The sequence below is a fragment of the Fragaria vesca genome, linkage group LG3, assembly GCF_000184155.1.
Source record: "Fragaria vesca subsp. vesca linkage group LG3, FraVesHawaii_1.0, whole genome shotgun sequence".
In the NCBI taxonomy this organism is placed as follows: Eukaryota; Viridiplantae; Streptophyta; class Magnoliopsida; order Rosales; family Rosaceae; genus Fragaria; species Fragaria vesca.
This window is the reverse complement of record NC_020493.1, coordinates 11,397,493-11,418,045: the sequence shown is the minus strand read 5'-3', so window position 1 is coordinate 11,418,045 and position 20,553 is coordinate 11,397,493. Positions and strand designations below refer to the sequence as shown.

Genomic DNA, 20,553 nt, shown 5'->3' with positions numbered 1-20,553 from the left:
ATCAACTTTAATTTTTTAGCGGGCAGGCCGGCAGAGTAATACAATTATCCTCGTGAAGTACGTCGTTTATAATAGCCTGTATCTGCTCTGTGTATTATAAAAAGGGTGTAGTAACCGAAGGACGTCGTCAGTAACAACACTGGTTGCTTGAGCGTGAGGTCTCATTGTTTTGGCCGTCTTCGTTTTCATTCCATTGTGCAATGGCCGAAACTGACCTACCTGAAGATGTTATGGTGAATATTCTGTGTTGGTTGCCCGTGAAATCCTTGATCAGGTTCACCTCCGTTTTGAAACGAAGGTGTTTCATCATCTTATCAGACCCCAAATTCGCCGCATCTCAATTCAAAGCAGCTCGTCAGCAGAAAACCCTAGGTCGCAGACTCATTTTCTCCACCGACGCCCCTCAACTCGAATCAGTAGACTTGGATGATACACCACCGTATGGCAGAAAGCTCAGCTTCCCTTTCGAGCAAACGGAGGACATTGATGTCAAGCTACTCGGCTCCTGCAATGGGTTGGTGTTTGTAGCCGTTGATGATACCAACTTCTACATCTGGAATCCATCAACCGGAGTCTCCATGCAGTTCCCTGAGCCAGGTTTTTATGACGCTAAAGGACTTCAATGTTATGGTGTTGGCTATGTGTCTGCCACCGATGACTACAAAGTTTTCGCAGCTGCATACCACATGGAGGAAGAGGAAGATGTGATGAAGATGTTCTCGTTGAGAACCAACGTTTGGAAAGCAATCCAACATCCTGGTCAGGAAGCCGGTTCTACGGCAACACTTTTGAATTTGACACTTCATTGGGTGAGCTGGAAAGTAATTCTTGCTTTTGATTTGGCACAGGAGGAGTTCACGACTATGCGTCTGCCTGTTAATGCCCAACCAGATTATGATGTAGATATTTTCCCCGATCTTATTGGGGTCTCTAAGGGATGCCTGTGTATAAGTGTTCATGCGAGGAGAGTTGGTGGCTCTGTCGATTTCTGGGTCATGAGAGAGTATGGAGTCTATGACTCGTGGACTAGCTATACATATACTCCCGCCGACGGCCTAGGCCTGTACCTACGTTTCTTGGTCTTTGAAAGTTGTACAGTTGCTGTAAAAAAAGGTGGGAGTCATACCAGGTTGTTGTTGGTAAAGATTGATCAGGAACAAGAAACGGAACTTGGCATGTATATGCATCAAGGCTACTGGCATTACGGGTTTGACATGATTCCACATGAAGATAATCTACTTTGGATTACTGATGGTTAGTTCCTCCTCAGTTAAACTATGCTTTCTTCATTTCAAAATTTTGCTTATTGATCTAATTAATATTCATATGGTGCATCGACTGAGACAAACCTAATCTTTTCACTTCACTTATTATTACATGAAGTAAAATCTGCACACACACACACACGCTTGTACAATGAAAATGTCCATGTTTGCATACAATAATTCTGTGTAAATGCTTCATGCAGTGGCTGTACAAGAACAACGGAGTGTGTCAGCAACTGCAACTGGATCCACTGTTGGTGACTCGTCACCTCTTGATGATGGATTGCTTCCAAAGGAAGGGCCTGATCATGAGGATAAGTTCGAGTCTCTGGGTCTCCAAATCCAGCGTATCCCTTTAGAAGTTGAACCTGGAAGCCTACCTATGAGTCCATCATTAGCAGAAACAGAGTTCCACCTTGAAGATGATATCATGGAGGTTCCTAGTACTGTTGAGCACCAATACATACCAAGCTTCATAAGAGGTTCCCCACAACCTAAAATGAATCAGATGGATGGAACAGTTTCTGAGAATCTGCCGTCATTAAGGAATGGCTGCGACGAAGTTGTTTGTTTTTCGCTGCAGTTGGATAACAATGAGGCCAAGAGACGACGTTCGGATACTTCAATATAAGTATGTATTTGGCTAAATTGATTCTTTACATTGATAGTTGGGAAATATATACAAGAGTTTGCTTCTTGTACAATCAAGAGTCTCCAACAAGTTAGGAGAGGATAAGGTAACTATAGCTAGCATATCTAACACAAATCTGTACAGAATATTCAGGAAATCAAATCCTAATCAAACTACAAGATACACTTTCAAACACTCCCCCTCAAGTTGGAGAGTGAATATCAAAAACTCCCAACTTGCACATGAGTGACTTGAACTTTTCTTTTCCCAAAGCTTTGGTGAAAACATCTGCCAATTGTTGAGAAGAAATAACATGTCGTGTAACAACCTCCCCTTGTAAAATCTTATCTCGAATAAAGTGACAATCCATTTCAATGTGACGTGTTCTTTCATGAAACATAGGATTTTTAGCAATATGCAAGGCTGCTAGATTATCACAATGTAAAACAACAGGACTAGAGACAGGCATATGTAAATCTGTCAATAAATATCGTAACCAAGTAAGCTCACAGCATGTACCTGCCATTGCTCTATACTCGGCTTCTGCACTTGATAAAGAAACAGTCTTCTGCCTTTTTGTCTTCCATGAAATTAAGGAATTTCCCAAGAACACACAATAACCAGTGGTGGAACGACGGGTGATAGGACAACCCGCCCAATCAGAATCACAGAAAGCTTTCAGGTTCAATGAATTATGAGATTGAAGAAGTAAACCTTGTCCTGGAGAAGACTTTAAATAACAAACAATTCGAAGTGCAGCTGCCATGTGAGGTTGGCGGGGATCATGCATAAAACGACTAAGAACATGCACAGAATATGTGATATCAGGTCTAGTAATCGTTAGGTAAATTAATCGACCAACTAAACGCCGATATGCAGCTGGATCTTTAAGCAATTCACCTTTGTTCAAAAGCTTGCATTCTTCCATAGGAAACTCTACTGGTTTGGCACCCAAAAAACCACTGTCTTTAATGATCTCCAATGCATATTTGCGTTGAGATATGTAAATCCCTTTCTTTGAACGAGCTATCTCAATGCCAAGAAAATACTTCAAGTCACCAAGGTCTTTAATACGAAAACGAGTATGAAGGAATTGTTTAAGAGCATTTATAAACTCCAAACTGTTTCCTGTGATAAGGATATCATCAACATATATAAGTAAGACAGTGAGAGAGGTACCATCTTTACGGACAAAGAGAGAATAGTCGGCTTTGGATTGAGAGAAACTAGCAGCAAGTATAGCTGCGGTGAACTTAGAGAACCATTGGCGAGAAGCCTGTTTCAATCCATACAACGACTTGTTGAGGCGGCACACTATATTCTCCCCCTGTCGCCGAAGACCAGAAGGAGGAGACATATACAACTCTTCATCCAAGTCACCATTAAGAAAAGCATTGTTAACGTCTAATTGATGCAGGGGCCAATTCTTGCTGGTAGCAATTGCAAGAAGACAACGAACAGTGATCATTTTCGTAGTAAGCGAGAAGGTATCATGATAATCAATGCCAGCAGTTTGAGTAAAACCTTTAGCGACGAGGCGAGCCTTATAGCGCTCGACAGAACCATCAGCATTGTACTTGATGCGATATACCCATTTACAACCAATTGGTCGTTTGCCAGGAGGTAAGGGAACGAGAGTCCAAGTATTTTGAGCAGTGAGCGTATTGAGCTCAGAATTCATAGCCTGCTGCCATTTGGGATCAGCGGCAGCAACATCATAGGAAGAGGGCTCAACATCTTGACTAATATTAGCAACAAAAGAAAGATGTGGTGACCTTTACTACCCTTGAAAAATCTGATTGTTTTGCCTCACTCTGGATGTGTTGTTATTTCTAACACGGACAACCATTGCTGTTGTGTCGGGGGGAATAACAACATTGGATGCCAATTCACGCTGCTTTTCCTCTTGCACAACAAAAGCATATGCCTGACGAACAAATGGTAATGGATTCATCAACAAAATCTGATCGCGTGTACCTGAATAAGGCTCGTTTAAGCCCATGAGAAATTGCATTAGTTTGGTGCGGTCATTCTGATTTCCACAGGTGCAGGTCACCGAAAGAGTGTAGGACGCAAGTTCATCCCATAATCCTTTGAGCTTTGTGTAGTATGCAGCAACAGACATCTGCCCTTGTTCAATCCTGTAAATATCTCGCTGGACTTGGAATATGCGTGGAGTGTTGCCTAACGAAAATCTCTCACGTAGATCCTCCCAAACAACATGAGGAGTCATGCATGAAAGGACTGAATTGGCCAAGTCTGGTTCAAGAGAATTAATTATCCAAGAAAGCACCATATCATTGCAGCGTTGCCAAAGAGCATGATCATCCGGGTTCGAGGTTTCAGATGGCTCCTTGATTTTTCCGGTGATGAATCCAGTTTTGTTTTTGGCACTAAGAGAAATTCTCATAACACGACACCAAGAAGTATAGGTGTCTCCATTTAATCGTTTGGAGACAAGAACAAGGCCAGGATGGTCTGAATGGTGGAGAAAGAAAGGATTGGCAGACTCATCATTGGAAGAGTTGCAAGAAGAAGAGGAAAAAATTTCGTCTTCAATTGCCATGGATGAGGACGAATATAAAACTGGTTGGCGGCAGAAAAAAAATAGAGCTAGGGATTTAGACCGACCTGCTCTGAAACCATATAATAATGTATTTGGCTAAATTGATTCTTGACATTGATAGTTGGGAAATATATACAGGAGTTTGCTTCTTGTACAATCAAGAGTCTCCAACAAGTTAGGAGACGATAAGGTAACTATAGCTAGCATATCTAACACAAATCTGTACAGAATATTCAGGAAATCAAATCCTAATCAAACTACAAGATACACTTTCTAACATTCAACAAGCAGTACTGTAGAACCAAATTAAATGAACATGAGCTATATATAAGCTTGGGGAACTGACCCAAGCTAATATTTGTATATTGGTTATAAAGCTTTTTTTTTTTGGTCAAAATGTAAAGTTGTATTAAATGATCCAATGAACCCACAACATTACAAGAGATACAAACAGAAAACAAAGACAGATAGGTCCAACAGTTAAGACACACATGCTCAGCAAAAGAAAAATAAAGTCTCTAAAAGACTTGGCCTAAACAAAGGTTAGGAGCAAGTAAGCCCAAACAAATGTTGGGAGAACATAAACCCAAACAAGAGTTGGGAGCCCATAATCAGAATTAGAAAACCCTAGAAAGCTATCTAGCAGCCACCAAGAGAAGCACACCCGCGCCTTCAAAAAACTACCGCCGTCGCCTCCTCCATGTCTTAGCCTGAAGAGGAGCAGTCCCTACATATAGCACCTTCTCATCTCCTTCTACATCGGTTGGAGCAAACATAGGGCTCAAGAACACCCAAGAAACACCAAGTAATTAACCTAGCTAAGTGTGTTTGCGAAAGCAATTGAGCCACTCGCTTTTGTAGGACTACAAATCCGCCAACGGGCGCAAGTTCGTTTATGGGTAGAACGAAGCAAATCCGGAACCATTTAGACCAATTCCATCCATGAGGAGAAAAACACTGCTGATGAGTACGGTAGTAGATCTGGAAAATAGGACAAGAACTTTGGTGATAAGAGAGCATGGAAGAAGTGGAGGAGAGTGAGATGTACTCTCAACAGTGAAGGAGAGATGAGAGCATTGATTGTGAAATGATAGAAGTGGAAGAGAGTTGATGTAGTTGAAGAAGAGAGAGGAAAGAGAAAATGGGTCTACAATTTTGGTTTTGGTGGAGAAAACTTATAGAGAGAAGGAAGAGTCTTTTCTCAAAATTTTATGTGGTTATAGAGCTACTTTGGTATCTGTAATCTTGTTGTAGAGCAATTGTAATCCAGCTATCGTGTTAAGTCGTAATTTGGCTTTTAAGACTGGGAATTTGAATTCAAGGGGGGATCGATCCACAATCTCAAATTCTCAAGGACGCTCATGATCATCTAGTTGTGGTGTGGATCTAATCTAAATACTTTGCTTTTCCGAGTTAAAAGCTAGTGGTTATTCATGTGTGAAGGTAACACACAACATTCAGACCAAAAAAGAAAAGAAAAGAGAAGGTAACACACGACAATAACAAAATTATCTATTTGTGTAAGTTTTTATCCTTATGAGTTGTAGTCCAAAAGTCATGTCTTTGTTTTCGTATTCGATACTTTCAAGGGTGTATTTGTAGTTCTGAGAATTCAAAAAAGTTCGTTATTTGCCGAATAATCTTTTTAAGAAAAAAAAACTTGAAAAATAAAATCTATCCAGTATATGGCCAAAACTGTAAAGCAATGGAGTTACTAATGTGGCACATTTTGCTAAATAGCGCTTGTTAGAATATATATGTTTAGTTAAAAGTCCTTATTATCTCCACATTTGAAAGACTGTTTTATCATCTGTACCTTCAAATGGTAGTTTAGTGTTATATTCCTTAATTTTTAAATTTTTTGAATAACGACGATAAGTCATTTTATTGATCAAGGAACAGTAGAAGAACAACATAAACATAACACACCCTCAAGGGCAACGATAGAAAAAAGCTATGCAACACAACCTATATGACATAAGTCATTTTAATGCTGTAAATCTTAAAATATGCACTATGATCAATAAATCGTAACTATCAGAATCATCTGATTTATTGGAGATCCATGAACCAGAGTTGATTACCACCCTATAACCATAAACTCAAGCCCAAAGAACCCTGGCCCAAAGAGCCCGGGCCCAAAGGACCCAATCCATCTGTTATGGGAAACCCAGGCGGGGCACCTAGATTCCAAACTACCCACAGTCGCTGCTGATTCCGGTGGTCGGCCATGACTCCACCAAACCATCATCAGCCTGACCTCCCGACGAGCCTCACCACCCGTTGTCACCTTGAACCGGGCCAATTGAGACAACCACGCTTCCAAATACAGCCACCCAAGTGCCCAGATCCGGCCGACCAAACCTATCACGATCTCTACCAGCTTCGAAAACCGAACCCTACCAAGCCTGATCTTTAACCGTTGACTGACGCCGCACCAAACACCACAAGCCTTTGGCCACACAAAGCCGTCATCGACCCTAAAGAAAAGCGATGCAAGCTCAACCTTCGTGCTTCCGAGACCGCACCAGAGACCTCCCCACTTCCTCCCAATCAAGAGCAAACAACCTCCAAAAGTGACCGCCGCCGCTTGTAAACCTAGGGTTTCGCCTCTCGTAATTGCTCCGCCCAATCGCTCCGAAGGAGAGGAGCGAAGCTCCTTAATTTTTATACTTATTTTACTAATGGGTTAGGCTTAATGTCTTTCCGACATGTATTATGAAATTTTAGTAAGGTCAATATTTGAGGGCAGCCATACTTAGACCCGTTTAGAGTAAGTCCACCCTTACCCCAAAAGCATGACCGAGGCCTTCGCCATGTCAAACGAAGACCCAACCAGAAAAAACCTCTCTCCACCCATGAAATTTCTTTAACATGGGCCTTCATTGGGTCTTCGCCTATGTCAGACCTATGACCTAGGTCTTCCTCCGCTAGCTCAGCCTGAGTCGTGGGGCCATGGCGTCGTCAACCACGTGAAGCACGCAAGGGGGCAGAGACAACGCCGGAACCAGTAAGTGGAGGCGATGCCAGAACCATGGCTTATGAGAAAACTCAACATCGAAACAACCCAAAAACCCAAAAATAAGGTTATTGAAATTACCTTACAAATCGGATTAGGTTCCTTTCCTTGGCTCTTATTGAAAACACAGAAGATTTGTTGAGGGTTACCATCGGAATCGAAATTGGTCTCCAGAAATGCCAAGAACTCGCTGGACAATGAGTGTTTCCTCCGTCGATCTCCTTTGTTGAGGGTTGCATGTGGTTATTGATTAAGGGGTTTTGAAGAGGGAGAGGAAAATAACGTTTTGGTGGAGTGTGGTGGCTGGAAAGGAAACGATTGGAATCGACTGGAGAAGAAGGTGGTAGACGTGTGTGTGTGTGTGTGAGAGAGAGAGAGAGAGAGAGAGAGAGAGGAAAGGCTCGTGTCAACGCCAGTTTTGGTGTTTTGACCGGGTCACAACTCTCTTCTTTTTAAAACAAAATGGGTGGCCCGGAATTGATATAGCAATTTGATCCAAGGGTCCATATTAAATTTTTTTCATTATCTACAATTAATTACCTAATATAAAATTTATTAAACAATCACTGCCACGTACCGACTCAAAAACATAAATCATAGGTGAAAACTACAACCTAAAATCACTGTCACGTTACGACCCAGGTCTCATCCCTGACCCAAGCTTTCCTAACAAAGGCCTACGAGTGGACTTGCTCTTAAAAGAAGAAAAAAAATCATCATAAATAAATAAAGAAAAAGGAAAAAATAATCTATGGAAATTAAATCTGTGATAAAAAGAGAATGCTTTTATTTACTAGTCTCTCCCATAAACCGTGCCCTCTCTTTCACTCCTTAACCACTCACCTTGTTTCTCTCCACAGCTGGGCGGGGTTTATCTAGGGTTTCGTCTTCCCCCCCTCTCCGTCGTCCATGGCGAAGAAGCCAATCCGCGGCCGTCGCTCGCCGCCTTCCGGCTCCGGCTCCGGTTCATCCTCGCTCTCCCGCTCATTCTCGGGCTCTTCCTCCCGCTCCTCCTCGCGCTCCCGATCTCGCTCCTCCGCCTCCTCCTCTTCCCGGAGCGGCAGCTCTCGTAGTCCTAGCCCCCGCTCCTCCAAAAGAAGGTTCGATTTTGAGTTATCGCACACTCTAGGGTTTCTCAAGTGCCGTTCGGCATGTGCATCACTGTCGAATCGAGTTTTGTTTGTTTAATTTTGATTTGTTCGGCTCGAGTTTGCTGTTTATAGCATTAAGTTTTTGTCAAGGATCGATTTTTGTTGGTTATTTTTGTCAAAGATTGATTCTTGTTGCTTTAATTGACAGGGTTTGGTGAATGTGTATTGTAATTGTATCAGTTTCTTTGGTTGCATTGGTCTTTTGTGCTTGGCAGTGAGAAATTCGACCTTAGCTAAGCACCATTGCATTAAAAAAAATATAGTTTTTATAGTCTGTAGGGTTAGATTCAAGAAGATTGAGAGTTGAACTATACAGAACTATAATTATGACCTGATTTTTGAAGAGAACTCAAGCTATTCCGATATCAATTAGAATTGAAAAACCCCATACCTTTCTTTCTTTGTTTAGTTTTTATCTTCTTTTTTTTTTTNTTTTTTACACTGTGGCTATTTGTTTGTTCTGATACCAAGTTATTTCTTTTTTGTTTTCACAGTCCTGGCGCTCGACGAGGTCGATCTCCTCCACCAGCTAAAAGGGCATCTCCACCTCCAAGGTAAAGATAAGCACAAACCTTAATTTGCAATTCCTTCTAGCTTATTGGCTGAACATGCTAGTTTTATACTCTTGAGGGCTCAAAGCTGAAAGCTCAGGAAGTTTCTAAGAAAAGATAGTTAACTAGGTATATGATGTTGATGAAGGTTAATATATCTTAGCTTTTAAAATTAGAAGAGGGGACTGATCCCTCTATAACTGAAGGCAGTTTTACATGATTTTGATAAATGTCTGCAATATTTTAGAAAAGAAAAAAAAAAAACCCTACTATTTTTAAACAAGTTGTCATCTAATCTCCCTTGTGCAATCTGCAGGCCTTTTCATTATACGCTATTCGAGTAATAAAACCCCATGTTTTGATTTACTAATCTGTTGTGACCAAGGCAATTGGCTATTGCACGTGTGATATGCATGCTTTTGTTATAGATGACATTAGATTTGGGTTCCTTACTATACATTTGCTCTCAACTTTATATTGAGTTCTGTATGTTAAACGTATTATGATATTAACTATGCCTGGACTAGCTGTGCCATATTTACCCTTCTAAATCCATTGTAAGTGTGTGCGAGTTCACTTATAGCATCTGCTAACTAGTCTCATTTCAGGAAAGCTTCTCCGGCTCATGAGTCACTTGTTCTTCACATTGATAAGCTTACAAGGAATGTGAATGAAGGCCATTTAAAAGAAATTTTCGGTATGTAATTTATTATGTATCTATTAATCTTGGACTTTGTTCTGGCTTCTTGACTTTGAGTGGTTTTAATATTAATTGATGATTCTGACATGTTACCATATATTTGTGTCACGTATTCCATGAAACTAAAGATAATGCTGGAGGGGCTGAATTTCGAGCCATGCCAGTTAGTATTTTCAGTATTTTGACAAGCGGTTAAATTATTAAGTGCCTCTCTATGAGAAATATTTTTATAGCAGCCACTGGCTAACCAGAAGTAGGATGCTATTATTTTTCAATTTTTAATCTTGTTTACATTTCTTATCTTTATGAAAAGTTTTCCAAAGTGTTTCAAGCAACTTTAAAGCATGTTAAGTCATTCAACCTGCTGTTGTGTTCTGGATGACTTAATGGTGTTCCTAGATCCATGCATTCTGTTGGGACTGATAGTTAGGTTTACTTTCTTTTCCGTTTTAGGCTTTTTAAAGGCTTCCTTATAACCAAATGAATAAAACTATCCTTCATTCTCAAAAAGAAAATTATGGCTTCTTATCTGTAGCACTGACCCTAAAATAAGTTTTGATTTATCGTAAAGGTCTTGCATCAGCAGTGTACAATGTTTAATATTAAAGTAAAAGGATCATGGAAATTGTTCCTCATTTTTTTCGTATCATTTTGCAGGAAACTATGGTGAAGTTGTAAACGTTGAGCTGGCAATGGATCGCAGCGTAAGTCATACTAAATTGAGTCTTTATCCTAGAAACTTATATTGGTAGAAGTATATAAAACTGGTTAAATATGCAGGTTAATCTTCCAAAAGGATTTGGATACGTGGAGTTCAAGATGAGAGCAGATGCTGAAAAAGCGCTATTACACATGGATGGTGTAAGTTTTCAGAACATGTTCTTGTAGAAGAAGTATATTATATGACCAAAATATATTTTGAGTATGATGTCTTTAAATTACCTCGTTGCAGGGTCAAATTGATGGTAATGTAGTTCAAGCAAAGTTTACATTATCTCAGCGTCAGAAGTCGCCACCACCTAAGGCTGTTGTGACTGCTCCAAAGAGAGATGCTGTGAAAGCTGATGGTATTAATGCTGATAAGGATGGACCAAAGCGTTTGAGGGAAGGTATAATCCTGATTTTCTTATATATTTCAGACTTTACTATACATGGCTCTTGGTTACTAATATAGTAATCATCTTCAATTAAATGATTTCAGCTTCTCCTCGTCGAAGACCACCTTCACCACCAAGGAGATCTCCAGTAGTTCGTCGAGGTGGATCTCCAAGAAGACGGCTAGATTCTCCACCACCGCGTCGTAGACCAGGTTCCCCTTACCGTCGCGTTGATACATCTCCAAGAAGGAGACCTATTTCTCCATCCCGAGGCCGTTCTGGGTCTCCGCCACCAAGGCGTCGATCCCCAGCTAGGTATCTATAATTCAGATAAATATTTATTGTATTTATGCTTTTGCAAAATGTTTGATTTCCGGTGGCATTGGATTAATTTATCTTGATAGGGTTTCTCCAAGAAGGATGCGTGGCAGCCCCCCTGCTCGCAGACGTGGCTCTCCTCCTAGGCGCCGGTAACTATTAGTGATAGAAATTACTTTATTTTTGTCAGACATGGTGTTTATAAATAACGTATGTCTTCTGGCAAACTTTAAACTTCAATGTTGTTAAAAAGTGGTGGTGCTTACTGATTTTTCATGTAAACATTGTTATTGAATGCATATTATGATAACATGAAAAGCATTACTTCTGACAAGTTTGATGAATTTTAATCAACCTGGAGATATTCATGTTTTATAATCATGTGTGTGTTGCTAGAAAATGAAGGCAGGCTAGTATGCTTCAGTTATAATTGTCATCTGTTATATATTTGTGAAAAGCCCCATAATAACAATCTATTGTTGAAGTTTAGTTGGGCATGAACCCATGTCTTTGAGCCTTCTAATTTTCTAAATGAATTTGATTTTTTTTCAGTTCACCTCCTCGACGGGCTCGTAGTCCTCCCAGAAGGTCTCCAATCATTCGTAGGCGTACCCGTTCTCCTATTCGTAGGCCTGCTCGGTCACGTTCAAGATCAATTTCACCTCGGAGGTAACATTTAAATGTTGCTTGAATTCAAGCCTTGAGACTTTTAGATTTGGTTGATGCTCTTCTGAGTGATTGAGCTGTAAAAAGTTCATTTAAGGTTGTTGCTTTTCTTTGCTGTGGTTTCTGTTTGATGTTTCTGCGAGGATCTTCTTTCCTTCTTTTTTTCTTTCTTCCATCAGTATTGTGTTTGATTGGTTGGATATGAATATGTGTTTTGTTCACTGCAATCAATAACTGTGGAAAGTTATGATGTGTATATAACCTTGATGGTAAAGTGGTATTTATGCTTGAAGAAGCAAATTTGTGGTTGAGATACTCAGTTGATGCTGCCCAACTTTGTCATGATGTATCTTGGGTCTTAGGTTTTGGAATTTCTCCCTCTTTTTCTTTGGGAAAAGGGAGTCGTACAGCTGGTGACAAGCTTGAAGCCATTTCGATTTGAATGACCTTGCTAAATAGCCCATGAATCCTCCCGTTGTTGATTGAACATGTATTGTTAAGTATGTTGAAGTACTGAAATTAAGTTATATTTTTTCTTCGCTTCAACAGAGGCAGAGGTCCTGCAACGAGACGTGGGAGGTCATCATCATCATCATCCTCTGGATCACCTGGTCCACGCAAGGTTTGTCCATTTGTCTATCTTAGTTAATTTGATTGAGGGATTGGATTGTTGGATGCCTTACATGGCTTTATTCTTCATTCTAACAGGTAGGCCGGAGGATACCATCTCGTAGTCCAAGAAGGTATGTTTGTTCACTGTTTCTTCTGTATTTACTTGAATTTAAATTGTCCTATTTTTGGGTACATGCTGTTGTTTGTGTGGTTCTGGTGGTGCATGTACCAGTGTACTTCTTTGGTTCTGGTTTATGCATCTTGTTACTATCTGTTTCTGCTTGGCATACTTTGTTTTTCGTGCTTGGACTCGGATTAATAGTGATTCCAAATAGCCAATAGGATACTACTGAATTTATCTGAGCTTTTTTTCATAGTTCTTTAGGGTGCATGCTTATCCAACTGTATTAAACACCTATATTTTGCGTTGTCTGATTTTTTATGAAGGCCTGCAAGGGGAAGAAGCAGTAGCAACAGCAGCAGAAGCAGTTCACCGCCTCCTCGTAAGACATAGGTAAGACAAGCGTGTTCTCGCTGAAAATTACCCATATATATGTCTAGGAATGGTATATCAATTTTAATAATAAAAAAATGTATTATAGCAGTTCAGTATCGTTCATATGATATTTGGTATTTTTCTGATGTGGGGTGCTTTTCGTAGGCCTTAACGAGGAAGCAGAAGCAGATCACAACCTCGTATCTCATAGGTAATACCTGCATCTCTCTTCCCCCCTCCCCTCTTTTCCCCTCTTGCTCTCCCTCCCTTTCTTCCCTGGAACCATTTAGTAATGAAAAATGTACTGCCGACATTGTCAAGAGACTGATATTCTGAGTTGATAGTTTTCTCGGTTGTTTGTCTATGAGTTAATGGATTGAGTTGAGGGGTTATTTGCTAAATTTTCTTTCTGTTTTACTTGTATGGGCTGGAGATTAAAGTGTTGCCTGATGGACTGTCTGGTGAAGCTATTGTAAACATATATGGTACTATCATTTCATGGTGGAACTTTAGAATTGCATCTTTCTATTGTTGTTTGTCTTGTTTCCTTTTAGTTTACACTCGGTTTCCCAATGGAGAACTGGTGACTCGAAAGAACTTAGTTGGATGATATGATCCCGTAAATGTTGTCTCGGTAAAATAAAAAAGACAATTGGTGATAATATTATTGAACAATGAGTTTCCGATTGCACAAGTGATCTTTATGTACAAGCAATTTCAGGGCATTTCATAAATCATCACTTGATCTTCAAAGTTGTAAATGTAAACTGCATGTTGAAACATTTTTGTTGCTGGAAGATGTCATACGAGATTGTCTATCCTCGTATCATCAAGCTATGACAAGTGGGTTGGAAACACAATGACTTCTCAAACATGAGGTCTTTCGTGGGGAAGAGTAGGGTTAAGAAAAACAAACTAGGGAATGGAGGATATCTTTTATCCAAATTCTGTCGCATGTACCCTACCTAAACCCTAATGCTGTGATAAGTACTTCTACTAGACTTGTGTTCTAGTATAAACTGGCAAAGCATACAAGAGACATAATTTTGCGACCGAAATACAAAAGGGAATACAAACTTTTTGTGTGAAAAACGATTGTGGACTTGTGGAATCCCTAGGCCCAAGTCCAAACTCAAATTCGAACCCGCCCAAACTCACATACGGATACTGGCTGCCTCATCTATCTATTACATTTTCTATCATCTTGAAAAAATCTGAACAACAACGATGGCGGTACCCGTCACTCTGTCTTTCCCGGCCGCTGTCTTCGGGAATCGATTCTCCGAAGACTTACGGAAGCTGGGTCGTCTTCAACCTCAAAGTAGACACCCAAAGCTTTTGCCTTGCAACTGTTTCTGGCGACTACCCAGAAGTAAAAGCACGTCGAGGGAGTTGCTCAAGTTGAGTTTGGCTCAGGGGAAAGAAGCTGAAGATAGTTTCATTCCGGTATGAAAGTTTGAAACTTTATCTTGTAGATGTTATACTAAATTAAAAGATAAAAATAAGAGGCCAGATTGATCAACTCAATATTGGTTTTCGTTTGTGTGATTTTCATTCTGCGGTTAAGATGAAACCTGTTGGAGAGTTATGGTTTTGTTTATTTGGTTTGCTCCAGTGTTGAGGGAGCCAACAGAGCAAGGTTAATACTTAATAAGTATCAGTCTGTTGTAATTATGTTCCAAATAGCTACTCCAAACATACTGAATTGAATTCTCCATTCATTCCAGTTAACTTTGTTATTTTGTCTGTGTGCTGGTTTTAAGTATGTTAAGAGGATTTGAGCTGGGAGCTTATACAATTGGATAGTGTATATTCAATTTGTTTTCATTTTTGTATGTCCACCGCTTCATTGTGAATATATAAATGGTGAATAATCTGATGTCAGCGACTTCATTGAACCCCTCAGCCTTTTACTTAGCGCTTGGTGGGTTTAGGGCTTCCTGCGTAAATGAGGCATGTAATTTTCACTTGAAAAGCCAAAGGACGAGATAAATGACGCAACTTTTTAATTAATTTATTTTTAATATCTTGTTTGTATTTTGTCATTCTGAACCTAGGGTACTATTTGTTGAATGTTGCAGAATGTGAGTGAAGATACAGACGATATGTTTGATGACTTGTTTGATAGATATGGAAAGGTGGTATACAGTAGAAAGGACAAGAAGCCTCCTAGTGAAGAGCTTGATGACGATGCTGAGAGCTTATCATGTAAGCTCCTATCATAATCAATGTGAAGATGATTCCTTGATGTGTGATGTTTCTCGATTTTGTTCTGGATATCCTCTCAATTTAGCCTTACCATTGCATATGTATAATAGATCTGTCTAGTCTTAATCAATTTAAACTCTTTCCGAGTTTTAGGCTTGGTTGCATACATGCTGGTGGATTAAGCCTGTAACTAGAATAATCTGTCTTAGTATACAAGATTAACTTGTACCTTGAGATCTACCTGTATTTGCCCTTTACTATCGACCACTTAAGAAAATTTGACTGCAGGAAGTTCTTATTGAAGGTTGCATTTGCAGTAATACGCACAATCTCTTGACTAATTCAATCTGCGATGTTGAATTCTTTTAGTTAATAGAAATGAAGAATGCATCATACTCACATTTGTTATAGATTGAAATCTAGATGTTGGATTATGCTAAGTTTGGTATGTGTTCAACTGTTCATTATGGTTCTTTTTTAATGTCCAATGAGCATGTCTGTTTTTCATATTTAAATGGACTTGGAACCAAAATCTACGGCTGTATGAGCCTGAAACTTCAAAATGCTTGGTATATTTTGTGTATGGAGTAAGTTTATCATTTCCTTTTATCTCTCTAGTTGCTGTAGAATTGGCTAAAGTTGCAAATGAGGTAAAGGCCGGAGATATAAAGGTTCTTTTTGTGAAGCCTCTTGTATACTGGACTCGGTTTTTTATTATCGTCACAGCATTTTCTCGTCCACAAATTAATGCAATTGGGTATGGCCTCCAAATCATCTCTGATTTTTTTTAAGTCTGAATTTCAAGCTGAACTATGAGGTGGGCTTGGTAGCATATTTGATCCACTTCTTATGCTGGAATTCAGGACCAAGATGAGAGATCTGGCAGAGAAAAAGTATGGAAAAGTTCCAACTGGAGACGCTAAACCCAACTCATGGACCCTGTTGGACTTTGGTAAGTGTGGTATTCCTTGCGTTCTGGATTTGTGTTCAATCAAACTTTTTGTTGAGTTGTACATATGTTCTAGCTTCTAAACCTTGTTACATTTATATCAATGGGGAATATGACCTGGCTTTCTGCTTCGTTTGTTTTGTTTTATATCCGTTGTCTAAAACTGTAATCAGTTTATAATGTAAATAAGGATAATGAGTGTAAGTTAATTAATTCCACATAAAAATATGCAAGCTGGCTGTAGCCTTCTTAGGCAACTTCCATAAGACGTATTCACATGGACCTCTGTTATAAAATACAGGATCATTGCATTCTTTACTTCACTAATTTAAGGGAACTGTAGGTAATTTTTCGAAAACTTTCCTTCTAAATGTCTAGTCTCATACTTTCATTTGGTAACAACTTAAGATTTTGAAAGCATGATGCTTGTAGTTTCGTTAAAGTACAGTTGTGAATAGCAGGAGTTTAATTATGTGTCTACACTTGCTATGTTTTAGTAAGTCGAAGTTCTGTCTTGTTAAAAAGAATAGTGAAGATTTGTAGTGCCTACAACACCAACTTATACGACACATGACTTTTATATTCTGTCTCGTAGATTTTTACCTTTTTTTCAACTTCCATTTCTCTTGCATCTTATAAATTTATAAATAGATTCCATCGTGATCATGTATATAATAATTTGTTATATGCTTCTTAATCTGGAGGAAACTAAATCATCATCTCTTTCTTTCTCACCCACACCTGCACAAACTTACAAGCATTTGGCTTTTCTGTGTTTCAATTTCTGAGAAATAATTCACCTGGTGTACTTTAGATACCATAATTGCTGTTTTCTGGTGAGATGTGGTATGCATCCTCATGGAACCAATCAGTGGCCTCTGGCAATTTGGGACCAGACACTAGTTTGGTTGGAGCATCTTTCTGGAAATTGTTGATCCTGCATGCTAAAATTTTGTTCTTGTGTCCTAATTCCAGGTGATGTCGTAATCCATATATTTCTTCCGCCACAGCGAGATTTCTACAACTTGGAAGAATTCTATGGTAACGCTACACCCGTTGAACTACCTTTCGAAAACCAGCCACCAATGCGAGGCTAAGAAATGCATATTTTCCCAACAAATAGAACTGGGTGCTGATGGATGCATTCATTGGATGGCCTATGCAGCTATTTCAACCTCCGCCAGTTTTGGAGTCTTGATCTGCTAACTTGCAGAATGACAGTGTTACTGAAAAGACTTTCTGGGCCTAGCACGGTTATTTGGGATGACACCATCAGCGCAGTAGGCATGGTGCAACAGTCTACATTTTAGTTAGTGTTCTAAGGAATACTTAGTTTAGAGGCTTGCACATGTAATATTCGTTAGCGGCTATACGAGGGATCTTGAACACTATTTAGTCTATAGCTTACTGTTTTTGTTTATTTATTGTGGAATATAAGTTGCATATTCATATTCTCTTGGAAGTGTTGGTACCCACTACCCAACAAAGGACTCTAGTCTCTAGAAACCAATATTGGAGGAGCACCATTATAGATTTCGGGTATTTTGTCTAGGACACATTCTATAGTTGATGATTTATCATCGGTGAGGTTGAGAAACATGACATGAGAATTCGAATAGAAGAGGAGCTTTGAATTGAACATATTGTAAAGTATAGAACATGTTCAAATTAACTGAACACCGAAACAAATAGTTTCTTTCAAAATCGTGAAAGGAACTTGTGGGCATCTTGTTTTGAGTTTCTTCAATTCAAAACGTGTTCAACAAATCATCAATTGAGGGTGACAAAGTTTTGGTGGTAAAGGTTTTTGAATTTTGACAATATGCAAGTAAAGGGGATTCTACTCGATAACATCAGACGTATTTAGCTTTGGGGTTTCGATGTTAGAGACAAATAAGTGACAAAGAGAAGCGCGGAGGATTCTATCATCCAGTAGTCCACAGCCTAAACCTTCATGGACATGCAAGTGTCAACTGTCAAGTGCCAATTTTAACTACTCTCGTTGCTTGTTTCTCCTTCTGTCTAGTGTGTGATGGTTTTCTTCTTTTCAAGCATGGAAGCTACACACAAGGCAGGTCCATTGAACTGCATGCTTATGTATGTGTGCAACATAATCCAGAAGATAGGCCAAGCATGTCAGCTGCTGTTCTAATGTTGAGTGGTGAAGGTGCATTTGCGAGATCCAAGCCGACACTTTATTTTTTGAAATGCAAGTCGACACTGCTTCTAAAACATCTTCAGCTAACGAACGAAGAATGAAAATGCGTTACAATCTTCGGTAGTCATTTTCCTTTTTGTATGATCAATTGATCAAAGCATGAAAACGACGAAGAAGGCACACACATAGAACAACCCGTGAAGGCAACATGGTTTAGCTAGACAGGTTTTTCTCTCTTAAAAGCTTGCATATATTTTTAGGCTCCAAAGTATTAAGAGAGAAAACCCTAAACCCACCAGCTAGCGAGTTGTTCTTGAGCCAAAGCATCTTTTCACCTCAAACCCTAAACCCATAAAAGTTGTTCTTAAGCTAAAGCATCTTTTCACCTCAAACCCTACACTCATAAAACTATCATCTACCGAGTAGTTCTTAAACGAACGCACATTTAAACGAACGCACAATTTTAGGCTACAAACTACCTCAAACCTTAACATACAACACCTTAAACCTCTAAAGAAACCTATCTGCACAAAACAATTACATCAAGCTAGCGCATGGATGAACAAATCAACACTACCATACATTAGATCTGTACATTACTCATTCGTGTTTTTTTTCTTTCAGTTAATAATAGTATCAAATGATGGAAAACTGGTAGAGACCTCTCAAGTCTTATCCCACAAAGTAAATGAGGCACATCACTATGGCTCCACCATGGTCTATAGATCGGTGGCCATCAATACTTGCGTGACCATGCCAACAGCTTTACACAAAGTAATGCCAAGTTGCCAACATCATTGTTTTCTTATTAACAGGAGCGAAAAAGACCTAAGCCTCTACAGAAAGCACCACTCCAAGTCTCTCAATAATAGAGATATCAATCACTTGTAGAAGTTACAACCTAGCCAACAACTCTAAAGATCCCGCAGCTCCAGTGTAGTCGTGCACGTCTTCATCTGAGACAGTTCAGATATCCCACTCTAAAGATCCCTGAAACCAAATACATAACAAAAGCAGCAATACAGTAGATACGTATATACATATATCTATATATTATAGAACAAACAACCCTCTCTTTCTCTGGATGAAGATTGATATGGTGAAGAACATGATCATCCTACCTCAAGAAAAAATAGTGATCATCCTCTCCAGACTACCCATCAAAAACAAGAAACCCGTTTCTCCTGCGTGCCGACAACGTGCGGCTCTATTAATCTTGACCCTCAATTCGCCAAATCCCACTTCAAACTCTTTACAGTCGACCATCCGACTACTCAGTTTGAATTGGAATCTGACGAATCGCTGATAGAAGACCCTAGATCTGCACGTACAGTTCCCGAACACGCAGCAGACTCGGATCCCCGAAATCTGATGGAGCGCTGGGGAAGATGTTAACTATCTTAACTTCAGGGAGGTGGTTCCTCAACTTCGTCGGCGGCCGCCGAGAACTGAACCAGAGAGAGACTATACATCAAACCCTAAACCTAAAATACGTGTGACATTGTGATGAGAGGAGCTCTTAATTTATAGGGAGGCCAGAGAAACGAGGACGCACCACGTGCACCCGAGAGTCACGTGACTGTGACGAGAGCATCGAGGACTTTGCGGAGCCGAGGACTGAGTGGCCACCTCTGTTAAGGTTCAAATTATTTTTTTTTGGTTGCAAGTCAAGGTTCAAATTTTTATTTACCTCTACAACAATTAATTGATTATTCAAAAAAGAAAATAAAAACAACAACAATTAAGCAAAGTTTTTGTATCACGAATCAGAGGGCGGATCCGTAGCCTATTTGGTGAAGCAAAATGAATCGTGTTAGTGTACGTATAGTAGATAAATATAAATAATCTTATCCGGTAAATCAGTCTGTAGCTCGATTCGGTGTGTGTGAGGAGAATCAAAGATTTGAAGTTTTTAGGGTTTAAAATTGGGGATTTTTATATTTTGATTCAATTGACCTGTTTAGGCTTAGAATTGGGCTTCGACTTCTTCTAGAAAGTTGTTCGAAATGTTGAGAGGAAGATTCTGTCAAATTTTGGTGGTGATTGGAGGTGACCGAAAGTTTCTGCAGTTTTTTTTAAAAACCAGCAACTTTAGCCGACGATATTTAAAGGTTTATTCGTCGGCTATAGTATGTTTAAATTTTTTATAAGGTTTAGCCGATGAAT

The 20,553-nt window shown here is 39.5% G+C and overlaps 3 protein-coding genes across 3 annotated transcripts; all 3 read left to right on the top strand.

Annotated features, from left to right (window-relative positions):
• The first annotated feature begins 200 nt into the window (after nt 1-200).
• LOC101302540 (F-box protein CPR30-like) lies at nt 201-1,896 on the top strand. The gene is made up of 2 exons (XM_004295641.1): nt 201-1,254; nt 1,469-1,896. The coding sequence occupies exons 1-2, from the start codon at nt 201-203 to the stop codon at nt 1,894-1,896; spliced, it is 1,482 nt and encodes a 493-aa protein (XP_004295689.1).
• Nucleotides 1,897-8,291: 6,395 nt separating this feature from the next.
• On the top strand, nt 8,292-13,763 carry LOC101301470. The gene is made up of 14 exons (XM_004294150.1): nt 8,292-8,581; nt 9,127-9,186; nt 9,792-9,880; nt 10,541-10,587; nt 10,664-10,744; nt 10,836-10,992; nt 11,085-11,295; nt 11,385-11,450; nt 11,851-11,967; nt 12,514-12,586; nt 12,673-12,707; nt 13,024-13,090; nt 13,238-13,283; nt 13,506-13,763. The coding sequence occupies exons 1-12, from the start codon at nt 8,391-8,393 to the stop codon at nt 13,088-13,090; spliced, it is 1,194 nt and encodes a 397-aa protein (XP_004294198.1). The 5' UTR covers nt 8,292-8,390; the 3' UTR covers nt 13,238-13,283; nt 13,506-13,763.
• Nucleotides 13,764-14,245: 482 nt separating this feature from the next.
• LOC101304948 (protein Iojap, chloroplastic-like) lies at nt 14,246-17,735 on the top strand. Its single transcript, XM_004294162.1, has 5 exons — nt 14,246-14,518; nt 15,154-15,280; nt 15,899-16,037; nt 16,144-16,232; nt 17,205-17,735. Exons 1-5 carry the CDS (start codon nt 14,300-14,302, stop codon nt 17,324-17,326), a joined length of 696 nt encoding a protein of 231 aa, XP_004294210.1. The 5' UTR covers nt 14,246-14,299; the 3' UTR covers nt 17,327-17,735.
• The last annotated feature ends 2,818 nt before the right edge of the window (nt 17,736-20,553 follow it).

Excerpts from the sequence above, each read along its gene's own strand:
- LOC101302540 (XM_004295641.1), top strand. The coding sequence starts at position 201 with ATGGCCGAAACTGACCTACCTGAAGATGTTATGGTGAATATTCTGTGT. Across the intron at positions 1,255-1,468 it reads TCTACTTTGGATTACTGATG|TGGCTGTACAAGAACAACGG; the intron begins GTTAGTTCCTCC and ends TGCTTCATGCAG.
- LOC101301470 (XM_004294150.1), top strand. The coding sequence starts at position 8,391 with ATGGCGAAGAAGCCAATCCGCGGCCGTCGCTCGCCGCCTTCCGGCTCC. Across the intron at positions 9,187-9,791 it reads AGGGCATCTCCACCTCCAAG|GAAAGCTTCTCCGGCTCATG; the intron begins GTAAAGATAAGC and ends GTCTCATTTCAG. Across the intron at positions 9,881-10,540 it reads CCATTTAAAAGAAATTTTCG|GAAACTATGGTGAAGTTGTA; the intron begins GTATGTAATTTA and ends ATCATTTTGCAG.
- LOC101304948 (XM_004294162.1), top strand. The coding sequence starts at position 14,300 with ATGGCGGTACCCGTCACTCTGTCTTTCCCGGCCGCTGTCTTCGGGAAT. Across the intron at positions 14,519-15,153 it reads CTGAAGATAGTTTCATTCCG|AATGTGAGTGAAGATACAGA; the intron begins GTATGAAAGTTT and ends TGAATGTTGCAG. Across the intron at positions 15,281-15,898 it reads CGATGCTGAGAGCTTATCAT|TTGCTGTAGAATTGGCTAAA; the intron begins GTAAGCTCCTAT and ends TTATCTCTCTAG.